Here is a 25,874-nt window from a genome sequence, read left to right on the forward strand (position 1 = left end):
AACTGGGGAAGATTACTATTTTGTGAGCGTCTTCATTCAATTATTTCTTTAGCTGTACAGAAGCGTTTTAGTTTCATGAAGTCCCACTGTCAGTTGTTGGCTTAGTTCCTCAGCAAATGGGACTCTGTTCAGAAAGCCTTTCCTGTGTGTGTGTCCTGGAGTACACTGTGTCTTCTACCAGCTTCAGCGCTTCAGGCTTCACGTTAGGTCTGTGATCTATTTGGAGTTAGTTTTTGTCTAAGGTGAGTTTGGGGGTGGGGAGATGTAATTTTTTTAAGGTCAGTTGTATCATGGAACATTTTCCTTTCTCCTATAACCATCGCGGGTAGCTGGTACTGTAGACTGTGTTGCTCATCACAGTCTTTCGAATGCAATACTCATGCCCAAACTGTCAGTCATGTTTTGTGTTCTATCAGACCACAGGGACCACTCTCCACGTACCTCATTCTGGCCTCTTGTCATCGGGAACTCTGAACGGGAAGCTGGTTTCCCACTTAAGTGATATACTTGTTGGAGTGGCCAAGGGTGTGAATCTTGGTAGGAACACATTTATTTTAATGTTGAGGACGATTTATCAAGATGTAGGAGGAGAGAACGGGAAGCCATAATGGCAAAGACTGAGCCAGACATGATCTGACACCTGCTCAACCACTGCCCATTGAAGTCACGCTGACCTTAGAGTGGCATAAACGATGGTCAGCATCTGACTGACAAAGTACAAAGGAGGAACAGATTCTGTGGCCAGGGGCAGGCAGATGATGAGAAAGTGTTTCCTGGAGGGGCTTTGCTTCTTGCAGGCGGGCTTTTGACTGTCATGGGTCTTGTAATTGGAAGCCTGAGCCAACTTTCCTTCATTCTCTAAGATGTGGGAGGGGAAAAAACTGTATCAAGCTAGTCTCATTTGAGCTTCAAGTTATAAATCTAAGTACTCTACATTTGAAATTGGCTCTCTGTGGTATATTCTTAGGATGAAATGTTCTTCATACGTTACAGTCAGGCTATTAAGTGTGTGAGTGGATATTGCTTGATAGGAGAGAAATACATTCCAACCATGTGAGCAGATTCAAATTTTAAATATTCTATTGAGTTTTAATAGCGTCTGTTTTATATTAATGGAACTGTGGGAAATGTTTACTCTTTTCCTTGACTAATGGCCCTGTTTGCTGTAACATTTTGAATTTTCATTGTTATTACTGTTTTTTAAGGTACCTAGCCTGGTCCTTGGCCATTAGGGAAATACAAAGAGGGAGATTTGGGGGAGAGAGGCATGACGTTGCATGTTTTATCATATGCAAAGGTGTATTTAATTACACACACGTGTATAATATGTGATATGAAAGCAAAAGGGGTGATTTCGGAGGAGGGAGGGAGAAGGTATGGGGACGACAGCGGGAGAGAATTAAGGGCAGAGCACGATGATCTATATGTATGCAAGTATGCATGCTGACTGAAATTGTTTTAAGATTTTAAAAATATATGAATAAGGAAAAACCCCAAACTGGTTTTAAAACTGCCGTGAGTAACCCCTGTTAGCCCTCTTGCCATTAGCGTGGATAGGAAGTGGAGAAATCTTCCCTGCAATCGCATTGAGTCATAGTCGGGTCAGCACTAACACCTCACAGAGTCGTCCACCAGGTAGTGTGTCCATCTTCTGTTGCTGTGTTGGGTCAGGACACCTTGCTCTGTAGTTCCGTGTGTACACTCATTTCCGCATCTTCAGAAGTTCAGGTCTGTGTTGTGGAAGCCTTGACTGTCCTGATCCTTATGGCCTTCCCTGATACCCCATCCCCCACGAGAAAAGGAGGTATTACTTCATTAGTGTATTCAGTAACACATAAATTTGTCCAGGGACATGCAGGCACCTAGAAGACAAAGGGACACCAAGTGTGAGTTTGAGTAGCAACGGAAAGAGACCACTCCCCTGAGTCTCCCTGGACTATGCTGCCATTACTAATGTCATTCTGAAGGCACTGTTCTCTGTGATGTTTGTAGTGGGTTAATGTAGTCCTTGGTGCCACCATCAGCATGGGGTGCTGTCCTTGGTGCTGACTCAAGCCTATGGGATCTGTCGGAGGTCAGGGTGCTGTCCTTGGTCCTGGCTCCTGTCTAAGGCACTCTCTCTGCTGCTGAGCCACTCGTGTGCACATGGTCCAGTTCCCCAACAGCCTTTCCAGGGAGATCCTTACTCCACAATAGGGAAATGTGGAACTCAGGCAACATGGCTAGTTATGAGTCCTATCCTAACCTAGCAGTGATGTTAGTGCTTAAAATCATGTTGGGCCCAACAAATGCTTTTGCCTGCCTGAAATGGTGCCGAAGATCTGAATTTATACTTCTGAGCAGTTTTGGCAGAGCTGTTGAGCTCCAGGCATGAGCGAATCTGAAATTTGTCACTGTGTTACAGAAGCAACACTAAGAATTATCAATGAGGCAGCAATTTCTCATAAATATATTTATGACGATTGTAAATTGTGGAAATAGCAAAACAGACACATTCTGGCAAGTTCAGGCTCACGCTTTACTGGGGACATGATCAAACCTGTGAAGAAGTAATCAGAAATATGAAAAAATGCAATAAGACTGTGCCCAGAGTATGGTTGTCTAAGAATATTTCCATAGTTTCTGCAAAGAGGGCACTGAAGAGAGCATAATGCAGGAGGCAGCCACAGAGTTGCATCTGAAATGCAGTACACACTGAGGTCCAGGAGCAGGCTCTACGGTGAAGGGACAAGTGAGGACCATTCTCAACTGCGGAGCCGCTATACGGACATGGTTTTGAAGAGCACAGTGCTCAGCATGAGGAAGGAGGAGCAGAGTAGACATATGGGGTGACCACCTAGGTCACAGGACAGTGAGACAGACCCTCACAGTAAGGCGGCACACCACTCTAGGCTTCCCTTTGTTCAGGGTGGTGAATTACTGACTCCAGCCTTTGTCTACATTCAGATGTTTAAGTTGAAATTTTACTTAGTTAAAATTCAAAATTCTGTTTCCTGTTATGTTAGCACTGTGTCCGTCACTCCCTAACCTAGGATGGCAGTTGAGCAATGGGCAGTTAGATACGGGCATTTTTATCAAGCAGCATGTACTCTTGGACCTCTGATCCACAGAGCACTGTAGGCCTGATGAGTTAGGGGGTTGTGATTTTTTTTTATTTGGTTAAGACCACCTGTACAGCTGAGGAAAAATAAACTAACTAAATTCAAGACGTAGAGAGAATTTTAAATTGAACATGAAAATATAGAAGTACTCAAGAAAACATAGGAGAATTCTTTCCCTATAAAGTTATACATATGGCTCAGGGTCATAAAAATTGTTGATTTTACTTTATAGATTCAAAAGTATGCATGCAGAATTGCCACATGTGAAGTCAGAAAACAAATAGTGAACCAAGAAAATGATGGCAACTGATAGCATAGGCAAAGGATCATGTGTTGGGGAGAAAGGTAAATACCTCAAAAAAATGGGCAAAACAGGGTTATTGGCATTTCACAAAACAAATATGCAACTCTCTCAACCTTAAAGAAAGAGAGTGTTCTGCATCTACTAATGAGAGAAACCCAAATTAAAAGTGAATTGTGATCCCTCTTCCATCTCTCCTGTTGTCATGGAATCATGGACCCATGTCCTTTGTCAGGCACTCAGGTCTGGCTGTCATGACTGAAGACAGACGGAAGAGACAGAATATACAGTCACCCCCAACACCCACCTGGGTGCAGAAGGTCTGAATCTAGCCAGTCTCCCTGTGAACTGACTCCTGTATGCTAAGATTAGCATGCTCAGGACTGAGAGATGACTCAGAGGTTAAGAGCACTGGCTGCTCTTCCAGAGGTCCTGAGTTCAGTTCCCAGCAACCACATGGTGGCTCACAGCCATCTGTAATAAGATCTGGCGCCCTCTTCTGACCTTCAGGAATACATGCAGGCAGATGCTGTATACATAATTAACAAATAAGCCTTTTTTAAAAATAAAAAGATTGGCATGCTCTAAGTTATTAACTATGACATTGTTCAGAATAAAGAGAGATCAGAAGTCTAAATTTTGTTTCTTTTTTCTTTTTCTTTTTAATTTATTTATTTATTAAAGATTTCTGTCTCTTCCTCACCGCCGCCTCCCCTTTCCCTCCCCCTCCCCCAATCAAGTCCCCCTCCCTCGTCAGCCCAAAGAGCAATCAGGGTTCCTTGCCCTGTGGGAAGTCCAAGGACCACCCACCTCCATCCAGGTCTAGTAAGGTGAGCATCCAAACTGCCTAGGCTCCCATGAAACCAATAGGTACAGTAGGATCAAAAACCTATTGCCATTGTTCTTGAGGTCTCAGTAGTCCTCATTGTCCGCTATGTTCAGCGAGACTGGTTTTAACCCAGGCTTTTTCATACTCAAGCCAGCTGGCCTTGGTGAGTTTCCGATAGAACATCCCCATTATCTCAAGAAAACATAGGAGAATTCTTTCCCTATAAAGTTATAACATATGGCTCAGGGTCATAAAAATTGTTGATTTTACTTTATAGATTTATAGATATATAGATTTATAGAGGTGTGTGGGTACACCCCTCGCGGTCCTGAGTTCCTTGCTCGTGCTCTCTCTCCTTCTGCTCCTGATTTGGACCTTGAGATTTCAGTCCGGTGCTCCAATGTGGGTCTCTGTCTCTGTCTCCTTTCATCGCCTGATGAAGGTTAATATTCAGGAGGATGCCTATATGATTTTCTTTGGGTTCTCAGAAGTCTAAATTTTTACATTGGGGGCTAGTTCAAACCCTTTTTAAATTTATTCTTGTAGTTTGTGTGGGCGGAGGGTGTGTATGTGGGGTAAGTGTGCCATCGTGTACTTGTAGAGGTCATCAGTTCTACCCCCCCGTGTGTGTTCTGGGATTGAACTCAGGTGTCAGGTTTGGCAAAAGCACTTTTGCCTACTAAGCCTTCTCACTGGCCCTGGGGTGGGGTTAGGGATGGAAGGTTAATTAAATGATTTGTGGCTCACTGTTCCCAGGGAGGTTGCGCTCCCCTAAAGGCATGCCAGCCCCTAGGTGGCCCAATAAGAGCCAACTGTGTCATCAAGTGTAAAGACAAGAGACAATGTGAGGATAAGTTGAGAGTCGTGTGTCTTTCTGTTTGAATATTCTCCAGCAGTCTGGCAGAATTCCACAGCATAGGGCCAACAATCGGCACTTCCCAAGAAAGGCACCAAGAGGTCAGAGCAGAGTGAGAGCCTTGTCAGGCTCACACGTGTCCTCCTGAACTGTGGACCTGTGGTGTCAATGTAGAAAGACATCGTGTAGAAGGGAACGCGTGAAGCTATTTTCAGACCTGCATCACTTAGGCACCTTTCCAATCACATGCCTATCAAAAGAGCATCCTGTATGTTTCAGCAAAAACAGATCAGGAGGCAGAGACGATCGGGAAGAGCAGTGAATATAGAAATTGTTTTAAAACTTTCAGTGATGTGATTAAGTGTTGACTATAATAAAGAAGTGTAATAATCTCCGAATGTTTCACATGGTGTATAAGCCACTGCCGCTGCAACAGCAGGTCTCATGGAGAAAGGGGAAGGCCACTAGAGCGCTAACTTTGGATGGGTTGGCCACGGCCAGGGCAGATTGGAGGGTACAGCAGTATGAACAGAGGCGTTTCGTCACAGTTATTGTGGTTGGTAAACCCTGTAGAACTCCTTGGTTTATTTTTATTTTGAAGCAGAAGTCAGGGCCACCACAGAGCAAGAACAACAGGGTTTTCAGGACAGCCAGCACTTGCTCTGTGTCCAGGTGACTTTGGGGAGCATATGATTAGACATTATCTGCTGAGGAGTCACTCAGAGGGTGAGGGCTCTCTGCTCACCCGTGCTGTGGTTTTCTGGGTGCCAGACAAGAGGAGATTAGAAGGAGCCATGTTCTGCGGGCATGGGCAGAAGAGAGGTTCTACTAACCCACAGCTGGGAAGAGAAGGGAAATGGGTGGGAGGGCAGGAGCAGTTGGTGTGGTTCCAGGCGAGGCTACTTCCTGGCAGTATCTCACAAGCAAATAGAGCTGCTCAGTGCATATTCCTTCTGCTTGGGGATTTTGATTCCCAACCTCCCAGCCTCCCGTGTGTATAACTGGAGGTACGGGAGCTGATGGTCTTCCGTCCTCTCCTGGGAAGATCAGCAGTCCAGGGAGCTGGGCGGATAGAAGCAGCAGCTGCTGCCCCAGCAAAAAATCTAACACCTACCTTTAGAAAGAGTCACTGTATAGGAAACTGGAACCAGACACTATTATAGGAGATCTGGTCACCTTTATTTACAGCTGAGCAAACCGAAGCCCCGGGTCATAGTTTCCCACCCCTCCTGGACTGCCCTGACTATGGCAGGGGTTTCATTTGCAGCTTAAGCCCTCTGTAGAGTCGGCATGCGGTTTCCAACCAGAGGAAGACTGTCACCTGGCATGTTCCTCTTCCAAATCTGTTGTGAGAGGCGTCATTATTTTCCAGCATGTGACTCATCTCACACTCCGCTTCCATGATACTTCCTAGATCCATTCCAGTAATTTAAGTGAACAATGACATTTCTAAGTTCTATTTCACTTTCTTATTAAGAACGATTTAGTGGTTTAAAGCTTCCAAAAATACTCTGTGAAAAATGATCAAATGTTGATGTTGCACGATAGGATTAGTATACATAGCAGCATATCTCCATCTGCCCTTGATTCTAGCAGGGAAGGGTGTAGTAACTAATCAGCTGTGTGAATCAAATTACCAGAAGAACCAGAATTCTGGCAACGTTCTGAGTGAAATATATTGATGGCAGATGAATTTGAAAAGGTTTCATGGTTTTTACGTTTAAATGTCTTAAACGCACGTCTTCACTGTTCTATTTTGTTCTGTCTTGATCGTTGTTAATTTAAAATAAATTGCTACTTGTTGGATTAAAATAAAATCTCAGTTATTCTGTAAAAGACTAGCGGGGATATCCTTTTGTGTTTGCCGTGTATATGAGAGTCACTTTAACATATTATCAGTAAAAATACAAAACTTAAGAGGATCGATAGAAAATATTGAAGAGTGGGAGAAAAGATCCCTTGTCTGGTTTGTAAATATGAAAACACAGCAAAAGGTTAGACTTTTCTAACCAACAATTCCATTTCCAAGAATTTATCAGGAGAAACAAAATGGCCAAGCACGCACAGGGAAGCAGAACAGGGTAGACTTGTCGTTCATTGGTTTGCTGGATCATCCCTGAAGGCACTGTTGGGAACCCTGTGGAAGCTTTGAGAGGCTGGACCAGCTGGAGGCAGGAGATCTCTGGAGGACAGGCCTTGAAGTCTGAAGCCTTGTTTCTCTCTCTGTCCCACTTCTACTTCTTGCTCTGTGGAGATGTGCACAGGTAGCCCTACTGTCCTGATTCCACAGACATGGGCTCCTCCTGCACCTTTCCAGCCATTAGAGACTAACCCTCTCAACTGCAAGCCAAAGTGAATACTTCTTTGCTTGAGATGCTTGTCAGGTTCTTAGTTACAGAAGTGAAGAAAGTGCCTGGTGCAGATGGCCGTAGCCACTGTTCATAACAGTGACCATTCAAAACCCTCCCACACGCAGAATTCAGGACAGTAGTTAAAAGATCAGTTGTAATGTGTCCATGGCATAGAATATTTTGTGCTATTAAAAGAGTGTGCTGGCTAAAATTCTATGTATTGTTTTGTGTTATTTTATGATACTAAACTCAATTAAATGCTTATGTAATAAATGTAATCCATGTGAATTGTGTGTTGTGTAATGTCAAAGTGATATTATATGTATAATTGATCTCTTAATCACTGTACTGAATTCTGCATGTCTGTGTATCTGGATGTACTTGTGACCTAGAAGTGCAAATTCTGTGTGCACATGTTGATCTGAGAGGGTGTCCGTGTCCGTGTCTATACACAGTTGTGTCTGCACGCATGTGTCTGTAGATTTGTGGGGATATGTTCCAAACATGTGTATCCGCATTCTTTGTACATGTGACAGAGAAAATGTGGAGACAAAATTCAAGGGAAACTAAGTACAAAAATGTTGAAAGATTCATGTTCTGATAGTATGTTTTTGCGCTGTTTATAATTTCTGCTTCACGTTCCTGAGTTATATTTTATATCATGTTACAGAAACCAACAAGTGTACATTTTGACTAACTTAATGTGAATTTACCTAATTGTAGCTGGTTCTCTTGCCACAACTGGTCACATAACCGAGTCGCTTTCCTGAGAAAATACTTGGCTTTTGAAATTCAGTGTTTATGACAGTGTCTTGGCTTTATTATTGAGTTACTTGATATCTTGTCTTCACTGAATTTTATTGGAGAAACAGCACTAATGTGATCAGGGCGAATAACTGTCTGCTTGTATTATGTAATATTTACTAGTGCACGCTGCACCCCTTTTCTCTACAGATGGTGACATTAAGATCCAGCCTGAACGTCGGCTGTACACTGTGAGCTTGCCTCCTCCAGGGTATGTTCCTAGCCCGCCAGAACCTGCCAGCTGTGCGAACTCCGAAAATGCTTCCAGTGGCGGCGACACAGAAGGTAAAACGTCTGGGCAGGGGAGCTCGAGTGTTGTTCCTGTCGTTATTTCCTGGTGTTACATCATTCCTCAGTCTTGTAAATTAGCCTTTACACTTATAATTTGATGGATATCGCTAAGTATGCCATTGTGTAACCAGTTATATAGTGGGCTAGTAGATATTTAGCCATTACAAATGATAACAAACATGTAATAGCAGAGAAGCTCTTGGGACGGGGAAGTTAAAGCTTGGGAAGTTCATGAGCATGTTGTGTAATGCATGAGCAATCTGGAATTAAATCCATCTCAATGCTAGTGCCTGGTCTAGTAGAACTTTTGTCAAGATTTTTTAAACTTTTTAAATTTTCTAAAAATTATAAAATCAAGGAATTAACATGTTCTGTATCTCTGGGGGAAAGATTCGCCTATTATAATTGTGTTTACTGTTGAGTGTCTTATTGGAAGAGAGTATTCCAATACTTACACAGTTCATTATTGATGTGGAAATACTGGTGATTCCAAAAGTTGTTTTTCTCTTAACATTGAAATTTCATGTTTGAATATTCAGTTTTAAAACTTTTAAAACCGAGACTTATAACCTTTGAATAAAGATACCCACCCACCCAGGGATGATTCCCTTCAAAGATAAAGTAAGTCTGTACTCTAAATCTTAGTTAATTTGACTATCGAGAAGTTGTATTTTTCTAACACATTGATCTTTCTGGTTTCCTAATTAAAACATCAGAAACTGTAAAACCAGAGTTGGAATAACTTAAGAATCATATAGTCATTGTTTCACGCCCTGATGAAAATCTTTGAAATATTAATTATCAGATAAATAATTTGCTTAGGAAATTTAACTGTGTGCTTATGGAGATGGATTGTTTTGGTGAAAATTTTAACTGTGAACTTAATGTGTTCATGAGAAAGTGTGTTGGGTTCACTCAGGTGCTGATATGTGCAGCTGGCTCTCGTCTGTGCACACTGAACACAGTTCTCTCACTCGTGTGCCTCCAGATAAGTTATTTAATTCTGTGTAGCTGATCAGTTGCTGCAGCTCACCGTGGCTCTCCTGTGCTTCTGTGCCCAGGGACACTCGCTCAGACCCGTTGCACTGAGTTGGCTCTCACATGTCATTATATACATGCAGTTCTAGCTCGCATGTCATTGTCTAGAGCTAGCCCTCCCTGACTCCCTGCACACGCTAACTCCCACACTTCCTGTGTCAGGTCTGCAGTTATCCCTCACTTGTGTGTTTTTATACACAATTGGTCCTCACCTGCTGTTGTTACACGGTGTCCATTCATGTACTGCTGTGTGTAGTTGTTCATGCATGTATGGCTGCTGTATGTAGCTGTTGTTACACGATCAGTGTTCATTCGTGTACGACTGTATGTAGCTGTTGTTACATGATCAGTGTTCATTCATGTACGGCTGTATGTAGCTGTTGTTACACGATCAGTGTTCATTCATGTATGGCTGCTGTATGTCGTTGTTGTTACATGATCAGGGTTTATTCATGTACTGCTATATGCAGTTGTTCATTCATGTACTGATGTTTGTAGGTGTTTATTCATGTAGTGATGTATGTAGTTGCTGCTGTACATAGTTGCTTACTCTCGTTGGCTCCATCGCTGACATTCCTGAGGGCAGCCTAAGGCAAGGAGCCCCACTTTGCTGTGATCATGCAGTCCAGCCTTCTAAGCTCACGGTTGGGGCTATGCTTAGGTGAAATTCCTTCAGGAATTAGAAACACAAGTTGGCAAATAGGTCTTTCTACAAAGGTTTTTCTGTGTGATTAATGTTCCTGGGCCCTTAAATAGTTACCTCTGCCTGTGGTCTACAGCTATTGCCACCTCCTACAGGCAGGATGCAGGAAACCATTGCAGCCTGGTGAAAACAAAGGTGTTGAGTTCTGAAATGCAGGCATTGGGGTTCACTCCACTGAAATCACAATGGCAATTAGACGTAGTCGATGGTGTTATTACTTACTGTAGCTCTGAATAGCGATTACAAACTACCTTTTTAGTTGATTGTTCATGAAAGGATTTCTGCTATTCATTTTCTTCTCTGCTTCCTGTATCCTGTGAGGTAAATATAGTCACCTCTGTTGTAAATGGGAAGTGTGGGTGAAGATCACACTGCCCTGGAGCAAGTGAGCCAGGAAGATGGGTGCTTAGAGCAGGCCAGGACCCTCTGAGTCCCTTTCCCTCCCGTTCTGGAGTGTCAGTCCTGTGTATTCGCTCCCCACCACATGTCAGCCTTGAGCTGCTCACACTTGGTATAGCAGTCAGCATGGCCCTGTGACTTCCGTCCTGATGTCTGCTCACCAGCCAGAGTAGGCATGGACTGGAGTGTGTGAGCACACTGGGTTATCCAAGGAGCAGGGGAGCGTGTTTAAGTCCAGCGCCAGGCTTGAGGCGCCTCACAAGGCAGAATACAGCTTCCCATTTAAACTCTCACTGAGGACCAAATCACAGCTTTCTTAAAGATCCTGGTAAGATGTATTTTGTTTCAAAATTGAAATCTCTCTTCCTGTCTCTTTTGCAGATTTTTTGCCTTCTCTGGCGCTAGTTTAAACCGTGTAGGTGGTCCGTGTTGTCTAACTGCTCCTCCCAGTCAGAAAGTGCTAACCTTGTATCACATTTGTGTTTGGAGAAATCCACCTTTCACCACTGAATACTGATGGCTCAGTTTGCCCCACATTTGCTAAGCGCTTAAGTAGCTGAAGCAAGGATGCAGCTTTGCAGCAGATAGCAACAAGCCTTGATGCCTTGCCCCGTCTCCTTAGAAACAGCGTTGTAACTATGCTCTCAAATTTCAGTCCCAGCTCTACAGTGAACCCCCAGGCATCCAAGGAGCCTGCTGTCTTGCACGTGCGTTATTGGAAGCACCACTGGATGCTGTCTGGAGTGTGTTCAGCTGATTGCCAACACACCTGCCATAAACACCACTTTCTTCTCTTTGATCTCCATTCCCTGGTTCAATGAGATATTCCGATTAGCAACCTCCTCCCCTCCCCTGTTCTGCTCTCAGCTCTCCGCTCATTAGCAAGGATGTGTCACTTGAAACAAGGTGAACTGACGGTTATCTGTGAGGCTGACAAGCTCTTGTGATTGAGAGCAAGCCTCCTGGCCCACCATAGTGCCTGTGGCTTCTGTGTGGTCTCTTGGGGACAAAAGCCCCACCCAGTGGTGGTGGAACCAGACCAAGTTCCAGAACATCAGCATCTACATAGAAAGCCTGCGTTTACAAATTACAGAAGTGGGAGCCTCAGTTGTTGTGACTAACTAACAGGCAAGAAGGAGTGCCTTTTCCATAGGCTCGAATATTTGGTATTTTGTCAAAAAGAAAAAACAAACTTTCTTGGCTAAACAGTGCTAATCAAAGGAAAGTTAAACATTGTAGAAGATGGATAGAATGTAAAACATCATCTCAGAGCTCTGGGTAGGTGTAGTAACCATCTATTAAGATCTCTTCCTGTGCATATTACTATGTATACACACACAGGTTTCATACAAACTGTACTCTTAATATATTATGGAGCTTTTTTTTTTTTTTACTTTTCGGGGTATATAGCGATCATTTTCCAAGAGGAATAAAGTCTACTTTAAGAGCAACTTCTTCTCACTAGCCTCCCTTTTCCCTTTGCATTTTGTGTAGTGCTACACCAGCGTCTTTGTACATAAACACTTTCATATTCACATGCATCACGATTGCATTAAACATGTCTGCTCAGCTCCTAACGCTGGATATTCTTGGGACTTAAAAGTTCTCTGCTGTCTTAGTTAGGGTTTATAGGGCTGTGGTGAGAAATACCATGGCTGAAGCAACTCGAGGAGGAAAGGGCTTATTTAGCTTACACATCCAGGTAACAGTTCATCGCTGCAGTAAGTCAGGACAGAAGCTCAAACAGGTCATGAACCTGGAAGCAGGAACTGATGCAGAGGTCATGGAGGAGTGCTGCTGACTGGCTTGCCCTCATGACTTATTCAGCCTGCTTTCTTATAGAACCCAGGACCACCAGCCCAGGGATGGCACCACCCACTGTGAGCTGGGCCCTCCCCATCAATCACTAATTAAGAAAATGTCCTACAGCCAAATATTATAAAGGAATTTCTCTCTATTTATCTACTAGCTATTTATCCTTCTCCTTCAGCATATCCCAACTGCTGCCTCCGCTCTTCCCAGTCTCACGGCCACCTCCCCTTACCCCAGATCCACTGCTTCTGCGTTTCCCTTCAGGAAAGAGCAGGCCTCCCTGGGATCTCAACCAAACATGACATAACACAATCCAGTAAGTCTAGGTACAAACCCTCATATCAGCGCTGGCCAAGACCACTCAGTAGGAGGAAAAGGGTCCCACAAGCAGACAAGAGTCAGAGAAACCCCCACGTCTACTGTTAGGAATCCGACAAAAATCCCAAGCTAAACAACCACAGCATGTGTGCAGAGGGCCTGGTGCAGACCCGGGCAGGCTCCGTAGTTGCCACTCCAGTCTCTGTGAGCCCCTGTGAGCCCGGCTTAGTTGATTCTGTGGGCCATGTTGAGGTCCCTTCCTTTCACATGGCTCTGGCTTGTGTCAAGCTGGCATAAAACCAGCCAGGACACAGGTTTAAGACATATTAATAGAGTCTATTTTATTTTTGTGTTATGCATGTATTTTTGTGTTCATGTGTATACATACACATACATCTGTGTAGGTGTTTTTTGGCATGACATATCTGTAGAAGTCAAAAGATAGCCTGAAGAGATGGCACAGAGGTTATACTGGGTGCTCTTTCAAAGGTTCCGAGTTCAATTCCCATCAGCCACATGGTGGCTCACAGCCATCTGTAATGAGATCTGATGTGCTCTTCTGGCCTGCAGGCAGACATGCAGGCAGAACACTGTATACATAATAAATAAATAAATCTTTTAAAAAAAAGAAGAAGAAGTCAAAAGACAGCTCTCAGAAGTTGGTTCTCTCTCCCCCCACCATATGGGTTCCAAAGATGAAACTGGAGAAAAGCCATCAGGCCAAGTGGCCAAGGTACCTACAAACCATCTTAAACATTCTTAACAGAGCCTTTATACAGTTGCCCCAATTCACACTCTTAAAACTGGCCTGAGCATTTTCAACCTCTTAAATTTTAGCCAACTGGATAACATATCTCTTACATTTTCATATCAGAAAATTATCTATTAGGGAATCTTTTTTCTTAAACTGAAACCACTATAGCATACATATTTGAATGTGGAGAAATTTAAATCATCTTCTTGACAAAAGACACTAAAAAAGTTGACAAAGGAATAAAACAGGAAATATTTAAACATTACGTGATTTACAAACCATTGAGCAAAAGTGTGCTGTCCAATAGAGTGACAGACTGCACAGCTGTTCCTGAGTAAACAAAGTATGGACAGTTTTATAGTAAGTGTAGAAACCATCCTTTTGTGGGCCTCATTTTACAGTTCACCCACCTGAAATACATAAATTCTTTCTTTAAAAAAGTAAGCTTCCTTCTTTGAGTCCAGCACCTTCTCTTGGTTTATCTATTACTGGTTTGTGGTGTATTTAGGAAACATCTTGATAACAAATTAATTCTTCAGTCCTGCCTCCTCTTCTTGGCTCTCTTCTCTCTTGTTCGTCACGACCCACGCTCCTCCCCAGATGAGCTCCAAGTGTTCAGAACCCGGTGATGAACAAAGTTGAACATGGCCAACTTTTGCATAGACTGCCATGCACAGGGCCTTACCGTCAACTTCCACCAGGTGGCTCTCTTGCCCTCCTTTGACCATGGCTCCTGGGACTTAACTCCTGACAAGAGTCAGCTGTCAGCTGGTTTCCACCTCAGAAGTCATGGGGTTTGAGTCATAAAAGTATTTTTTACAAGATTTCTGTTTTAAAACTTACCACACAAGTGGCGTACTTGGTTCTTGGTTGTCATGACTGTTTCCACTGAACTGTTCAGCCAAGGGATCTTGGGTTGCAGAAGCCATTGGCTGTGTGATGAAGATTAACTGATTGACAGCTCAAGGACTGTTGGCTAGGATCAAGGAGAACCAGGGTTCCAATTTAAACTGACACTAATCTTTCTGATTTGGAGTGTTAGCAGGCCTGAGTTAAAGAGACCCTTTTTTGTGACAGACACCACACCGAGGAGTAGCTTTGATGTCCATAGGTCTAAATGGACACAGTTTACTGCTTGGCACTCCAGACATCATGGGCTCGTGTCTATGAGGATAAACAAGTCTATCCTGTATTTGGCTTTCAGAATACACGGAATTCTCCTGTGTGCTCTTTATCCCTGACTCATTGTCTGAGACCCTCCCATGCAGAAACAACTATGAAAGGGTCTTTCCTAGCAGAGAACTAATAGTAAGTAGGAAAAACAACTTTATCGGTAATATAGACCATGGGGGGGAATACAAGCAAGAGGGGTCAACCTTGGGGAGGCCAGGCAGGTTTTATGAAGGACTTAAATGTTGAGCTCATGCTGTATAGGTGAGTGTTGGCAAGTAAACACGGATGGTCTGGGTTTAGGCAAAAAGCACGTAACTGTGAGGGACACCTCATTTGCGGTGAAAACTCGTCTGAAGGGTCAAGTTTGGCAGGTCTCCAAGCCTATGAACTATCATCTTCCTTTGCCAAGAGTCCCTGGTACATAGGACCCAGTCCAAAACCATATTTAAACAAATAAGCTTAAAAGAATTTTTAAACTATTTTTAAAAAAGAATTGTCATGTGTATAAGACATGAGTTTTCCTTGACAATGTAATACTTAATCCCAAAGAAGAAATAGATGGATCTTGATGTGGGATGCAAGCCATATATAAACATAAAATACTGTGTGCAGACAAACCATTAAGCCATGTGTCTGAATTAATGAGGAACTCTTCATACTAAATAGCACCAAAATATTAGGCTTGGGAAACAAATATTAAAAATTTCTCTCTAGAGAAATAATTTCTAAGCACCTGGCTTCGATAGCACTTTGTGAGAAGATTGGACACAGGCGTGCGTTCAGGACAGTTGGTTTTTCCACAGTCATTAGTGTCAGACCTCCAAAAAGATGGAGTCTGAGAATCAGGAACAAGCACAAAGTATTGAAGGGTCTTGAGGATTAGCTGTTATTTCTGATAAATTAGTTGGTTCTGTTTACTCCCCAGAAGAAGGGGGAAGTGCAGCTTGGTAATCTAATAGCTAGTACCAGGAAGAACTAAAGTCTACTTAAGTCTAGCAATTGATGGACAGCCAAAGGTGGTGGAGGAGCCACCTTTAGCTCCTAGAAAACTGGGCAGGATGGAAGACTCTTGCAGTTTCTCCAGAGTTGAGAAGAGATGCCTGAGCAGCTGTAGCCTGTCCTAGGTTGTGAACATCACCTCCGCTGTTCGGGGTATCGGCATTATTACCTCCAGTGCATCAGCAACAGGCAGGGCTCCAGCACGGCAGCTGCACAGCTTCACACTTAGAGATGTGAGTCGTTAGGGGGACGGCCTGGAGTTTTGTTTCATTTGTTTGTTTATTCCATATTTTGTCAGTGTCCTTTCTCAGGGACATTTACACCTCTGCTTCAGTCCTGTGTGGTCTGAGCCCTTGTGCTGACAGGTAGGGAGTTGAACATCATTCTAGACTCCCCTGATTAATTCTTTGGAGACAAAAGAAATAATGTGGTGTGTCCTGCTTTGTTCTTGAACTCAAGAATATATTCGTCCCAACTAGATTTTATGTCATCTTGACACACAAGCTAGAGTCATTGGAAAGACGGAAACTCCGTTGAGACAGTGCCTCCATAAGATTGAGCTGTAGGGCATTTTCTTTTCTAGTGGCTAATGGGGGAGGGCCCAGCCCATTGTGGTGGTGCTACAACTGGCCTGGTGGTCCTGGGTTCTATAAGAAAGCAGGCTAAGCCATGAGAGCAAGCCAGCAGACAACTCCCCTCCATGGCCTGTACATCAGCTCCTGCCTCCAGGTTCCTGCCCTGTTTGAGTTCCTGTCCTGACTTCCTTCAGTGATGAACAGTGATGTGGAGTGTAAGCCAAATAAAGCCTTTCCTCCCCAGCTTGCTTTTTGGTCATGGTGTTTCATTGCAGCAACAGAAACCCTAACTAAGACAGCCTTCTTTAGAGTTGCATTCCTATCAGAGCTCTGCCATATTGAGACGCATCCGGCTTAACTGGCAAGGCCTAGTCATCCTCAACCTCTTCTGACTTTTTCCTTTTGTGAAATATTGTATATAAAACATTTATAGCTTTCTGCTTATTTAAAATTTTCAATGTCTTCTCATGTGTTTTAGTTTTTATTATTTTGATACAAGTTTATTTATTTATTTTACATTCCAACTGCAGTTTCCCCTCCCCCTTCCCCTCATCCCCTCCCCCTCATCTCTTCTCCACTTCCCCCTTCAATCTACTCCTCTGTTTCTGTTCCAAAAGGGACGGGCCTCCCATGGATATCAACAAAGCATGGCATATCAAGTTGCAGTAAAACTAAGTACTTCCCCTTGTATTTAGGCTGGGCAAGACAACTCGGTGTGATTTAGAACCACAGAAGAGAGAAAGTCTGGCATTGTCTTTCTGAGTTCACTGCATGGAATCTTTTCTAGGCCATCCACTTAGCTGCAGATTCCACGACTTCATTTTTCTCTGCAGCTGAACAGTATTTCATTAGGTGTGTTACCACATTTTCATTATCCATTCGTGTGTTGAAGAATATTTGGGGTGTTTCCTTTTCCTAGCTCTTGTGAGGATTGCAGCAATGAACATGGTATAGCTGGGTCATATGGTCAGTTTAGTTTTAGTTTCTTGGGGCTCTCCCTACCAATTTCCCAAGTGGCTGGCAAGTTTGTGTCCCACCAACAGTGAATGAGGGCTCCTTTGCCTCGTGCCCCATCCAGAATTTACTGTCTTGTTCATCTTCTCCACTCTGTGGTGAGATGAGATCTCAATTTGCATTTGCCTAATTGCTGTGGGTGATGAGTGCTTTTTAAGGTATTGCTTAACTATTTTTATTTCTTCTGTTGAGAATTCAGTTTAGATCCACAGCTCCTTTTTAATTGGATCATTTGTCCCCTTGACTCTTCATGTTTTAGGACATCCTAGATGTTACTCCTCTGACAAAAGATTCTTTCTCATCCTGCAGTTTCTTCTCTTGATTGATTGATTGTTTTCTTCGCTGTGCAGAAGCTTTTTGATTTTACAAAGTTCCCACTTCTTGTCAATCGTTGGCCTTGATTCCTTGCCTAACGGGGTCCTGTTCAGAAAGTCCTTTCTGCTGACTGTATTTTACAGAATATTGCCTATGTTTTCTTCTAGCAGATTTTAGCATTTCAGGTTTCTGATGGAGGTCTTAGGTCCACTTGGAGCTCATTCTTATGTAGGGTGGGAGATACGAATCTAAATTCTTCAGCGTGGGGACATCCCGTTTTCCCAGCACCATTTGTTGAAGCTTGTTGTGTACGTTTTTGACCTCTTGTTGAACATGAAGTGCTTGTAGTGATGTATGCTAATGTTCGGGTCTTCTGTTTTAGTCTGTTTGTGTGCATATCTTGTTTTGTACCCATACTGCATTGTGTTTATTCTGATAGGTCTGTTGTAGGGAGTGGATGAAGTCGTGAGTGACTCATCTGAGTTGCCAGGCTGCTAGTGCATCTCCATCAGAGCACTTGGCACACCCCACACTAGGTTTTCTGTACACACGTGTGTGTGTGTGTGTGTGTGTGTGTGTGTGTGTGTGTGTCCGTTCTCCACCATTGCCCCAGTCAGGTTTCCAGGACCCAGCTGCTCAGGTCTCGGCCTCTATAATGGATCTTAGTCTAGAATGGCAATTCCTCCGGTATTAATCATTTTGCTGAGGATTGTTTTAGCTATCTGGGGTCTTTTCTGGTTCCATGTGAATTTAGGATCTTTTTTTCTATGAAGAGTGATGTAGGTATTTTGATTGGGGTTGTATTGCTTCTGTAAATTACTTTGGTATCAATGTACAAAATTGAGCCTACCAGCCCACGATGAGTGGTTTCCATTTTAGTGTCGCCCCTTTCTTCGGAGGTTTGAAGTTTTGTTTGTAGAGCTCTCTCCCTCCGTGATCAGGTTTCTTCTGATCTACTCGTCCCACTGAACTTTAGGTTCCGTGAGGAAACAATAGATAAAGGGCCGTTGAGGAAAGCCACCTAATGTCGGCCTGTGGCTTCTGCACCTACCCTCCCATGCATATGTACACACTCATGGTAACAAACATGAGCACCACGTATAAACAACACACATGCACGTTTCCTCATGCGTTTAACAGGCGCTGTTGAACAGCCACGCTACATACAGCCTTCTCTTCTTTCTTATTGTTCTCAGTTTTTCTTTTCCCTCCCTCAACTCCTCCCAGATCCTCTCCCCACCTACCTTTCTTTCTTATTTTCATATTTTCTCTCTTAAAAATAAAAAGAAAGAAAAGAAAAATCCCAGAACAAAATGAAAACAGCAGAGCAGGCACGGAGTCTTTTTTGTGTTGGTCAACCATCCCTGAGCTTTGGTCTGCCCTGGCTGACAGGCCCAGGGCCACTCCATTGAAGACACCTGATTTTCTTACTTGTTGCAGACAGCTTCTTGATTAGAGATGGGACTTTGTGCCCATTTGCCCTTCTCTGTCATGGGATTTTGTCTAGTGAGCTTCACACACAGAGAATTAAAATATTTATACAAATATTAACCTAGAAAAATTGGACCTTACTTCAGCGTATCAGAGCTTTTTCAGGGAGGAATTCAAATTAATTAATAAATCTTATTGAAAGTAGTTAAATCGTACATATTTGTCCCCAAACTTATCAAGTGTTCATAAAGTAAATACATAGTTTAGTAATGAAAGTCTTCCTAAATAAGAACTAAAGTCAGCCTTTCCTTGGATGGCATCTGTCCTCCTTAGGGTCCTTGTTACTGGGATAAGACACTGATCAAAACCAATGGGAGAGGAAAGGGTTTATTTGCCTCACGGGCTACAGACCCCCATCAAGGGAAGCCAAAGAAGGCAGCAAAGACAGGAACCGAGTCAGAAAGCCTGGAGGAGCGCGTTTCACCTGCTCTTTTCTCAGCTGTCTTTTCTCACACAGCCCAGGCTCACGTGCCTAGGGATGGCACCGCCCACAGTGTGCTGGGCCTTTCTGCATCAGTGAGCTCCTGAGAAAATGGCCCAGAAGCCATCTGATGGAGGCAGTTCTTCAAAGCTAACCAGAACAGTATTAATTATTATCAGGCATTAGCATTTAAAATCATAAAAGGGTCAGCATCTAGACTGTCATATTTTAACTCCCATTCCCTTTCTGATATCCCGTGTATTCTTTCCGTGTCGTTCAGAAGTAAGAGCTGGATTGAATTGCATCCCATAACTCAAGGCCCCTTTAAAGGAGGCTGGCGGACTGAGATAGTCAGAAGACTGCGGCTATTTTTAGTATCTAGCTCCACTCCAGCAGGTTTATCCAGAATGTCAGTGCCAAACAGCAGCTAAGAGAATTTCGGCAAATTTCGATTATTATTTTTTTAATTATAAGGTCATGAGAGGTTTGTCTTGGGGATAGCATCATTTCAAACTTGATGCTTCAGAAATTATAAATGCCAAGCCTCTCTGGTTCCCTTATGCACATTTTCTTAGAGCTTTTATTTGTCTTGTGTGCAGAGGGTCAGATTGTGGACCTCTGGAGCTTTGAATGGACGTGTAGATAAAATCCCATAAAAAAGGCAAGCGAAAGGCTGCTTGGCACAGCCCAAGGGCCTGCGTCTCTTAGAGCAGCTGGGTGAGGATTCCTGAGCTGTTCAGGTGACGCTTAGTTATCCCCTCCTTGACTCGGCCTGCTCTCTGCTGTGACCTTTCTGGCATCAGACACATGGAGTCTTGAATGCTTCTCTTTCCTTCACTCAGCTTGACTCCATTGGCAAAGTTTGGGCAGCTGCAGTAAGGGATCGAGGAGGTTGCTGCCTTCAGTGAAAGGGGACTGAGCACCTTGCAAGCGCCAAAACCGACCTGGGTCACATGCAGCATCCAGTCTGTATATGGTATAAGGAGCAGGTGTGGGCAGCAAATATCCCTGCAGTTTTCTGGCCATGGGATGTTTTAGGTGGCTGTCCAGACTGTCCTTCTTTATAGTTAGTCATTCTTAATTTTATATGACCCTGATTGATTTGGTTTATCTGTTTTCCTTAAAAGTAAAACAAGCAACCAAAACAGCAACAAAACAAACAAACAAAAGGAGCCCCCAACATCCTGACACTGGAGTGAGGCTCTTGATAGACTAGAAACTGGGATAGAGAGACTAACAAGGTCATGGTAGAAATGACCAAGAAGACAAGTCTAGAGACTAAATTCCAGGCCAGGAGACCAAGAAGAAGGGAAGTCGATTTAAAAATAAAAAAATAAAAAATAAAAAGAATATCTCCGTTAATGGAGACCATTACAGAAAGCCACGCCTAGTCAAAATGCTTGTGCAGACCTGGCCCCAACTGATACATTTACAACACAACCCCACACTGGAACTCAGCACCAGAGGAAGTTGTAGCTTTCTACTCTGTGCTCAGAACAGGCTCCAGTGGGGCTCCTGTGCAGCCCAGGCCCTCGGTCACTTTCTCCAGCCACTGCCTCTGAGCACTTGTCATGCGGACAACAGGAGAGCCGGCTCTATTACAAACCATCTTCTCCCCCTCCGTGTGCATAGTGTCCACCCCATGTGACCTCTGGTGAATGGTGTGCACTCTGGTGCCAATGTGCCTTCTAGGGTTCTGTTTATCCTACGGTTGGTGAGAACAGCTATTTCTGCAGCGAAAACATACAATAGGAGTGGATTTCAAGGAGTAGTGAAGAGCCGGCAGTGTCTTGACCAAGCGTTGGAGTGTGCTGATTGCCCCTGTGGATTCAAATGCACAGGATAGCCAACTTTCTGGTCTCGGGAGGCGTCCCTTGCACAAGAGCTCCTCTTCTGTGTGTGATGTGCTCACCTGACTCTACCCTCCCTGTCGCTGACAGCCAGTGCATACCTCCCGGAGCTCTGAGAGCCTGCTAGCAAGTGTCTCCACAGCTAGGTCTTTGCTTGAGAACTCCTGTGAGTGTTCTCTTGATGGAAAAATAGAAGTCCAAAAAGCCCCTGCCTATTTCACAGAGTCCTTGAGATGGTTTCCATGGAGCCATTCCTCCATTTTAGCAATCAAATAAAACAATGATTTTTCTTCTATTTCCATAATATATTTATCAAATGGGCTTTGTTTTCTGCTGCTATAAGGAATGCTAGAGGCTGTGCAGTTTATAATGAACACCTATATATTTTCCTCGTGTGTATGAAGCCTGGGAATTTTTTTAAAGATATATTTATTATGTATGTATACAGTGTTCCACATATGCCTGCAGGCCGGAAGAGGGCATCAGATCTCATTACAGATGGTTGTGAGCCATTATGTGGTTGCTGGGAATTGATCTCAGGACCTCTGGAAGAGCAGTCAATGCTCTTAACTGCCTGGGAACTCTTAAGATCAAAAGGCCGCACCTGATGAAGGCATTGGTGTTGTGTCATCCCTGGTGGAATGCAGGGCAAGATGGCCAGGAGGGAGAAGAGGCTAGATTCAACCCCCTTACTCCATCAGTAAAGGCAGAATCCACTCACAGAGGCAGAATTCTCATGGCCAGACCCCTTCCCAAAGGTCCTGCCTCTTTATGTTGTTGGACTAGGGGTTAAGTTTCCAACACAGAAACCATGGGGATACATTCACTTCATTTGGAGTGTATTTTATTTATAAGCCTATTTATTTTTTCTAAGTTTTGCTGTAAGGTTTTACTAGAAAAAAATCATAGATGGCATGTATATGTTTTTAATGATGCTATACATAAGAAGGACAGTGTTACAGCCATTTTATGCTTTGCATAATACACAGGAACTTACCCAGCAGCACCCAGAAGACAGAGTTGTGGAGATTTCAAATTCAAGACCAGACGGAGCTGCATAGTACACAGTCTCAAAATGGGGGAACTCGTGTAAACACTGGGGTTGGTTTGCTTTGAGAAACTAAAGAGCAAACCCAGGATTTTACAAGCCTACAAAAGCACTCCTCCAATGAGTGTCACCCCGGGTCCTCGCTAACACTGTGAATGCCTGTTTACTCTATATTTGGAATTAAAAGCCAAGCTGCATTAAATCCAGTAATGATGGCTTTACCCTCCGCAGATATATTTTACTGACTACATCTAATGCCCCTTTGTTTCTAGTTATTGTATTCTTCTATCTTTGTCTCTCTTTCCCTCTCTCTCTCTTTCTCTCTTGCTCACACACACACACACACACACACTTTATTTAGAAATGATAAAAGAGTGTTCAGACACCCTTCTTCAGGATTCTGACAGCACGCTTTTCCTCCTCTAGCACATCTAGAACTAGTGCCAGACCCTTGGCCAGGGTCAAGTGCATCTCGTTGCAGTTCTGTAAGCTCTGAGAATAATTCCCAGATGCCCTGCAAATCCTGGTCAGGAGTAGTGTATTAGCTGCTTTTCTCGTCACATGACCTGAAAGATGCAACTTAAAGAAAGATTTCTCTTGGCTTACAGTTCAGAGGATGCAGTCCATCGTGTGGAAAGATTTCTCCTGGCCTACTGTTCAAAGGATACAGTCCATCGTGTGGAAAGCGGGGCAGCAGGACTGGGTCCAATAGCGTGTGGCAAGCTTGCAGTGACAGCCTTTCACATGGCACCAACAGAGGACAAAAATCTCTGGCCAGAAGCCAGACAAACTGTATAGCTCTTAAAGCTCTGTCCTCAGTGACCTTCAGTGACCTACCTCCACTGGTCATTTCACTTACACTGAAGTCCCGTGACCTCCCAAGGGGAAAACGTTCAAACACGAGCCTGTTGGGGGGACATTTGACATTCAAACCAAACAGACAGAGCGTATAGTGACTCACTGTCACTGTCCATGCAGACCAGTGTACTCATCTGTGGCAGGGTGGCCACCGTTGCTTTCTGGGCTGTGTTTGAGACCTCCAGTCACTATTTATTCATCAGGAACTCCACACATTCCTCACTGAGGCAAGCATCTAAGGATGAAGATTGAAGTCACTGATGTAATTTATAAAATGAGGTCTTTTATTTCTGTTTATTTTATCCTCTCCACTGCTCTGTTTTTAAACAGTCTCCATGTATTTGATTTATGTTGCTTCTTTCCTGTGTCATCTGCTTGATCGTGCTCGATACTAAATGAATGTTTTTATCACTTTGTCATTGTAGATAAAGAACTGCAGTTTGTGGGCCTAGAAACAGAATCATCTGTGATTTGCAGTGGAGCCACCATTTGGTCCGATCATAAGCTTACTGGTCCAACTCCAGTCCTCAAAGCTGAGCATTTCTGAGATGATCTTTTAAGAGATGTTGTAACTTGAAGTGGGAGGGTGCGTTTGAATATTTAACAGTTTTAATTAGAACCTACAGAAGAATTCTAAAACTTATTTTTACATTTAAACTGAGAGAAAGCATCATGTGAAAGTTTGCAAATTCTATGAAACAATTCTTTCATGATAATCAATATTTTCTAATCATTTGTATAAACAAGCAAATAAACCAAATGATTATTTAAAAACCAAAACCCTTCAGATATGATGGCTTACCACAGAAATCCAGATGTGTGGTTGTACTCAGAGGGTGAACACCTGTTTGCGGACACAGGGACAGTGAACCTCAGCAGAGCAGCTATCTGAGCACGTGCTATGCTGGTGCGAGCCCACTTCAGGAGCTCAGTGAGTGGCTGTTCTTCATCTTCTCGTGTATGCTTCCATCTGAATGGCGAGGTTCTGTTAGGATCTAAGAGTTAGGTGATGGGGTTCCTCTGAATGTTGAACATAAGCATGCCAGTTTTAGTGAAAGCCCTGGAAACATTGGGTGTTCAGAGCAGAGGAAATAGTTGAGATCTTTGATTTCTGTTCAGGCAAACAGTCGAATGGGGAAGGGGTAAGCATGAGCTCCACAGAAATAGGATGGGAGTGACCCTGGGTGATCTATATCTCTGCATACATCAAGTCAGGACAGCCTTGTGAGCCAGCTGGCCACTATGAAAGTTCCCTGCCTACCCACAGTGACTAGGAGATGTGACAAAGCAAAGTTTTCTCTATTTTGTCTCAGCTGGAGCCGTCTTTGGTTGAACCTGAAAATGACCCCACGTGCACCTTTTCTAACCCCATCATGAAAAGTCTGGTGGGAAAAACCAAACCCCATTCAGGAACTCAGGATCAGAAAGTCCCAGCTCAAGACTGTTCCCTACTTTCTCTTCTATCAGGTTCAGTGTATCTAGTTTTATGTGGAGGTCTTTGATCTATTTGGAGTTGAGTTTTGTGCGGGGTGATAAATATGGATCTATTTGAAATCTTCTGCATGTAGACCTCCAGTTTGACCAACACCATTTGTTAAAGATGCTGTCTTTTTTCCAGTGTATATTTTTGGATAAGGGTTTGTCTATCTTGAACTCATTGGCACAGGAGATGACTTTCTGAACAGAATACCAATAGCACAGGCACTAAGATCAAGAACTAATAAATGGAACATCATGAAACTGAAAAGCTTCTGTAAGGCAAAGAACACTGTCAGTCAGGCAAAGTGGCAGCCTACAGAATGGGAAAAGATTTTTACCAACTCCACATGCAATAGCAGACTAGTATCCAAAAAGTATAAGGAACTCAAGAAACTAGATATCAGAAAACTAAATAATCCAACTTTTTAAGGGGGTACTGATCTAAACAGAGAATTTTCGGTAGAGGAATCTCAAATGACTGAGAAACACTTAAAGAAATAGTCAACAATCTTAGCCATCAGGGAAAGGCAAATCAAAACTACTTTGAGATTCCATCTTATACCTGTCAGAATGGCTGAGCTCAATAACACAAATGACAGTTCATACTGGCAAAGATGTGGAGAAAGGGATCACTCCTCTGCTGCAGATAGGAGTGCAAACTTGTGTGCAAGGGGAACACTCCTCTGCTGCAGATAGGAGTGCAAAGATGTGGAGCAAGGGGAACACTCCTCTGCTGCAGATAGGAGTGCAAAGATGATGTGGAGCAAGGGGAACACTCCTCTGCTGCAGATACGAGTGCAAACTTGTGTGCAAGGGGAACACTCCTCTGCTACAGATAGGAGTGGGACTCCTGACTGTGAGAAGGAATGGGTCTCTGACTCTTTTCCCTGTTCTTGGGACTCTTTTCATCCTGTTGGGTTGCCATGTCCAATTTCAATATGAAAGTTTTTGTTTATCATAGTATATTTTATTCTGTCGTGTTTGGTTGTTCTCTTAGAAGTCTGTTAGCTTCTAATGAGAGGCAGAAAGGGAGTTGATCTCAAACTGGATAGAAACTGGAAGAAGCAGAGAAAGGGAAAACTATTATCAGGATG

At 43.4% G+C, this 25,874-nt stretch overlaps 1 protein-coding gene across 2 annotated transcripts in view; it reads left to right on the forward strand.

Moving 5' to 3' along the window:
* Positions 1-25,874, forward strand: part of Erich1 (glutamate rich 1) — a 54,536-nt gene that overhangs the window by 16,354 nt on the left and 12,308 nt on the right. For both annotated transcript variants that reach the window (XM_050136588.1, XM_050136587.1), the window contains exon 3: positions 8,393-8,527. In XM_050136588.1, coding sequence (XP_049992545.1) covers positions 8,393-8,527 — 135 coding nt within the window. The remainder of the gene's footprint in view (positions 1-8,392; positions 8,528-25,874) is intronic.

Source organism: Alexandromys fortis, unplaced genomic scaffold, assembly GCF_014885135.2.
Source record: "Alexandromys fortis isolate MF-2015 unplaced genomic scaffold, M_Fortis_MF-2015_v1.1 scaffold_3, whole genome shotgun sequence".
Classification (NCBI taxonomy): Eukaryota; Metazoa; Chordata; class Mammalia; order Rodentia; family Cricetidae; genus Alexandromys; species Alexandromys fortis.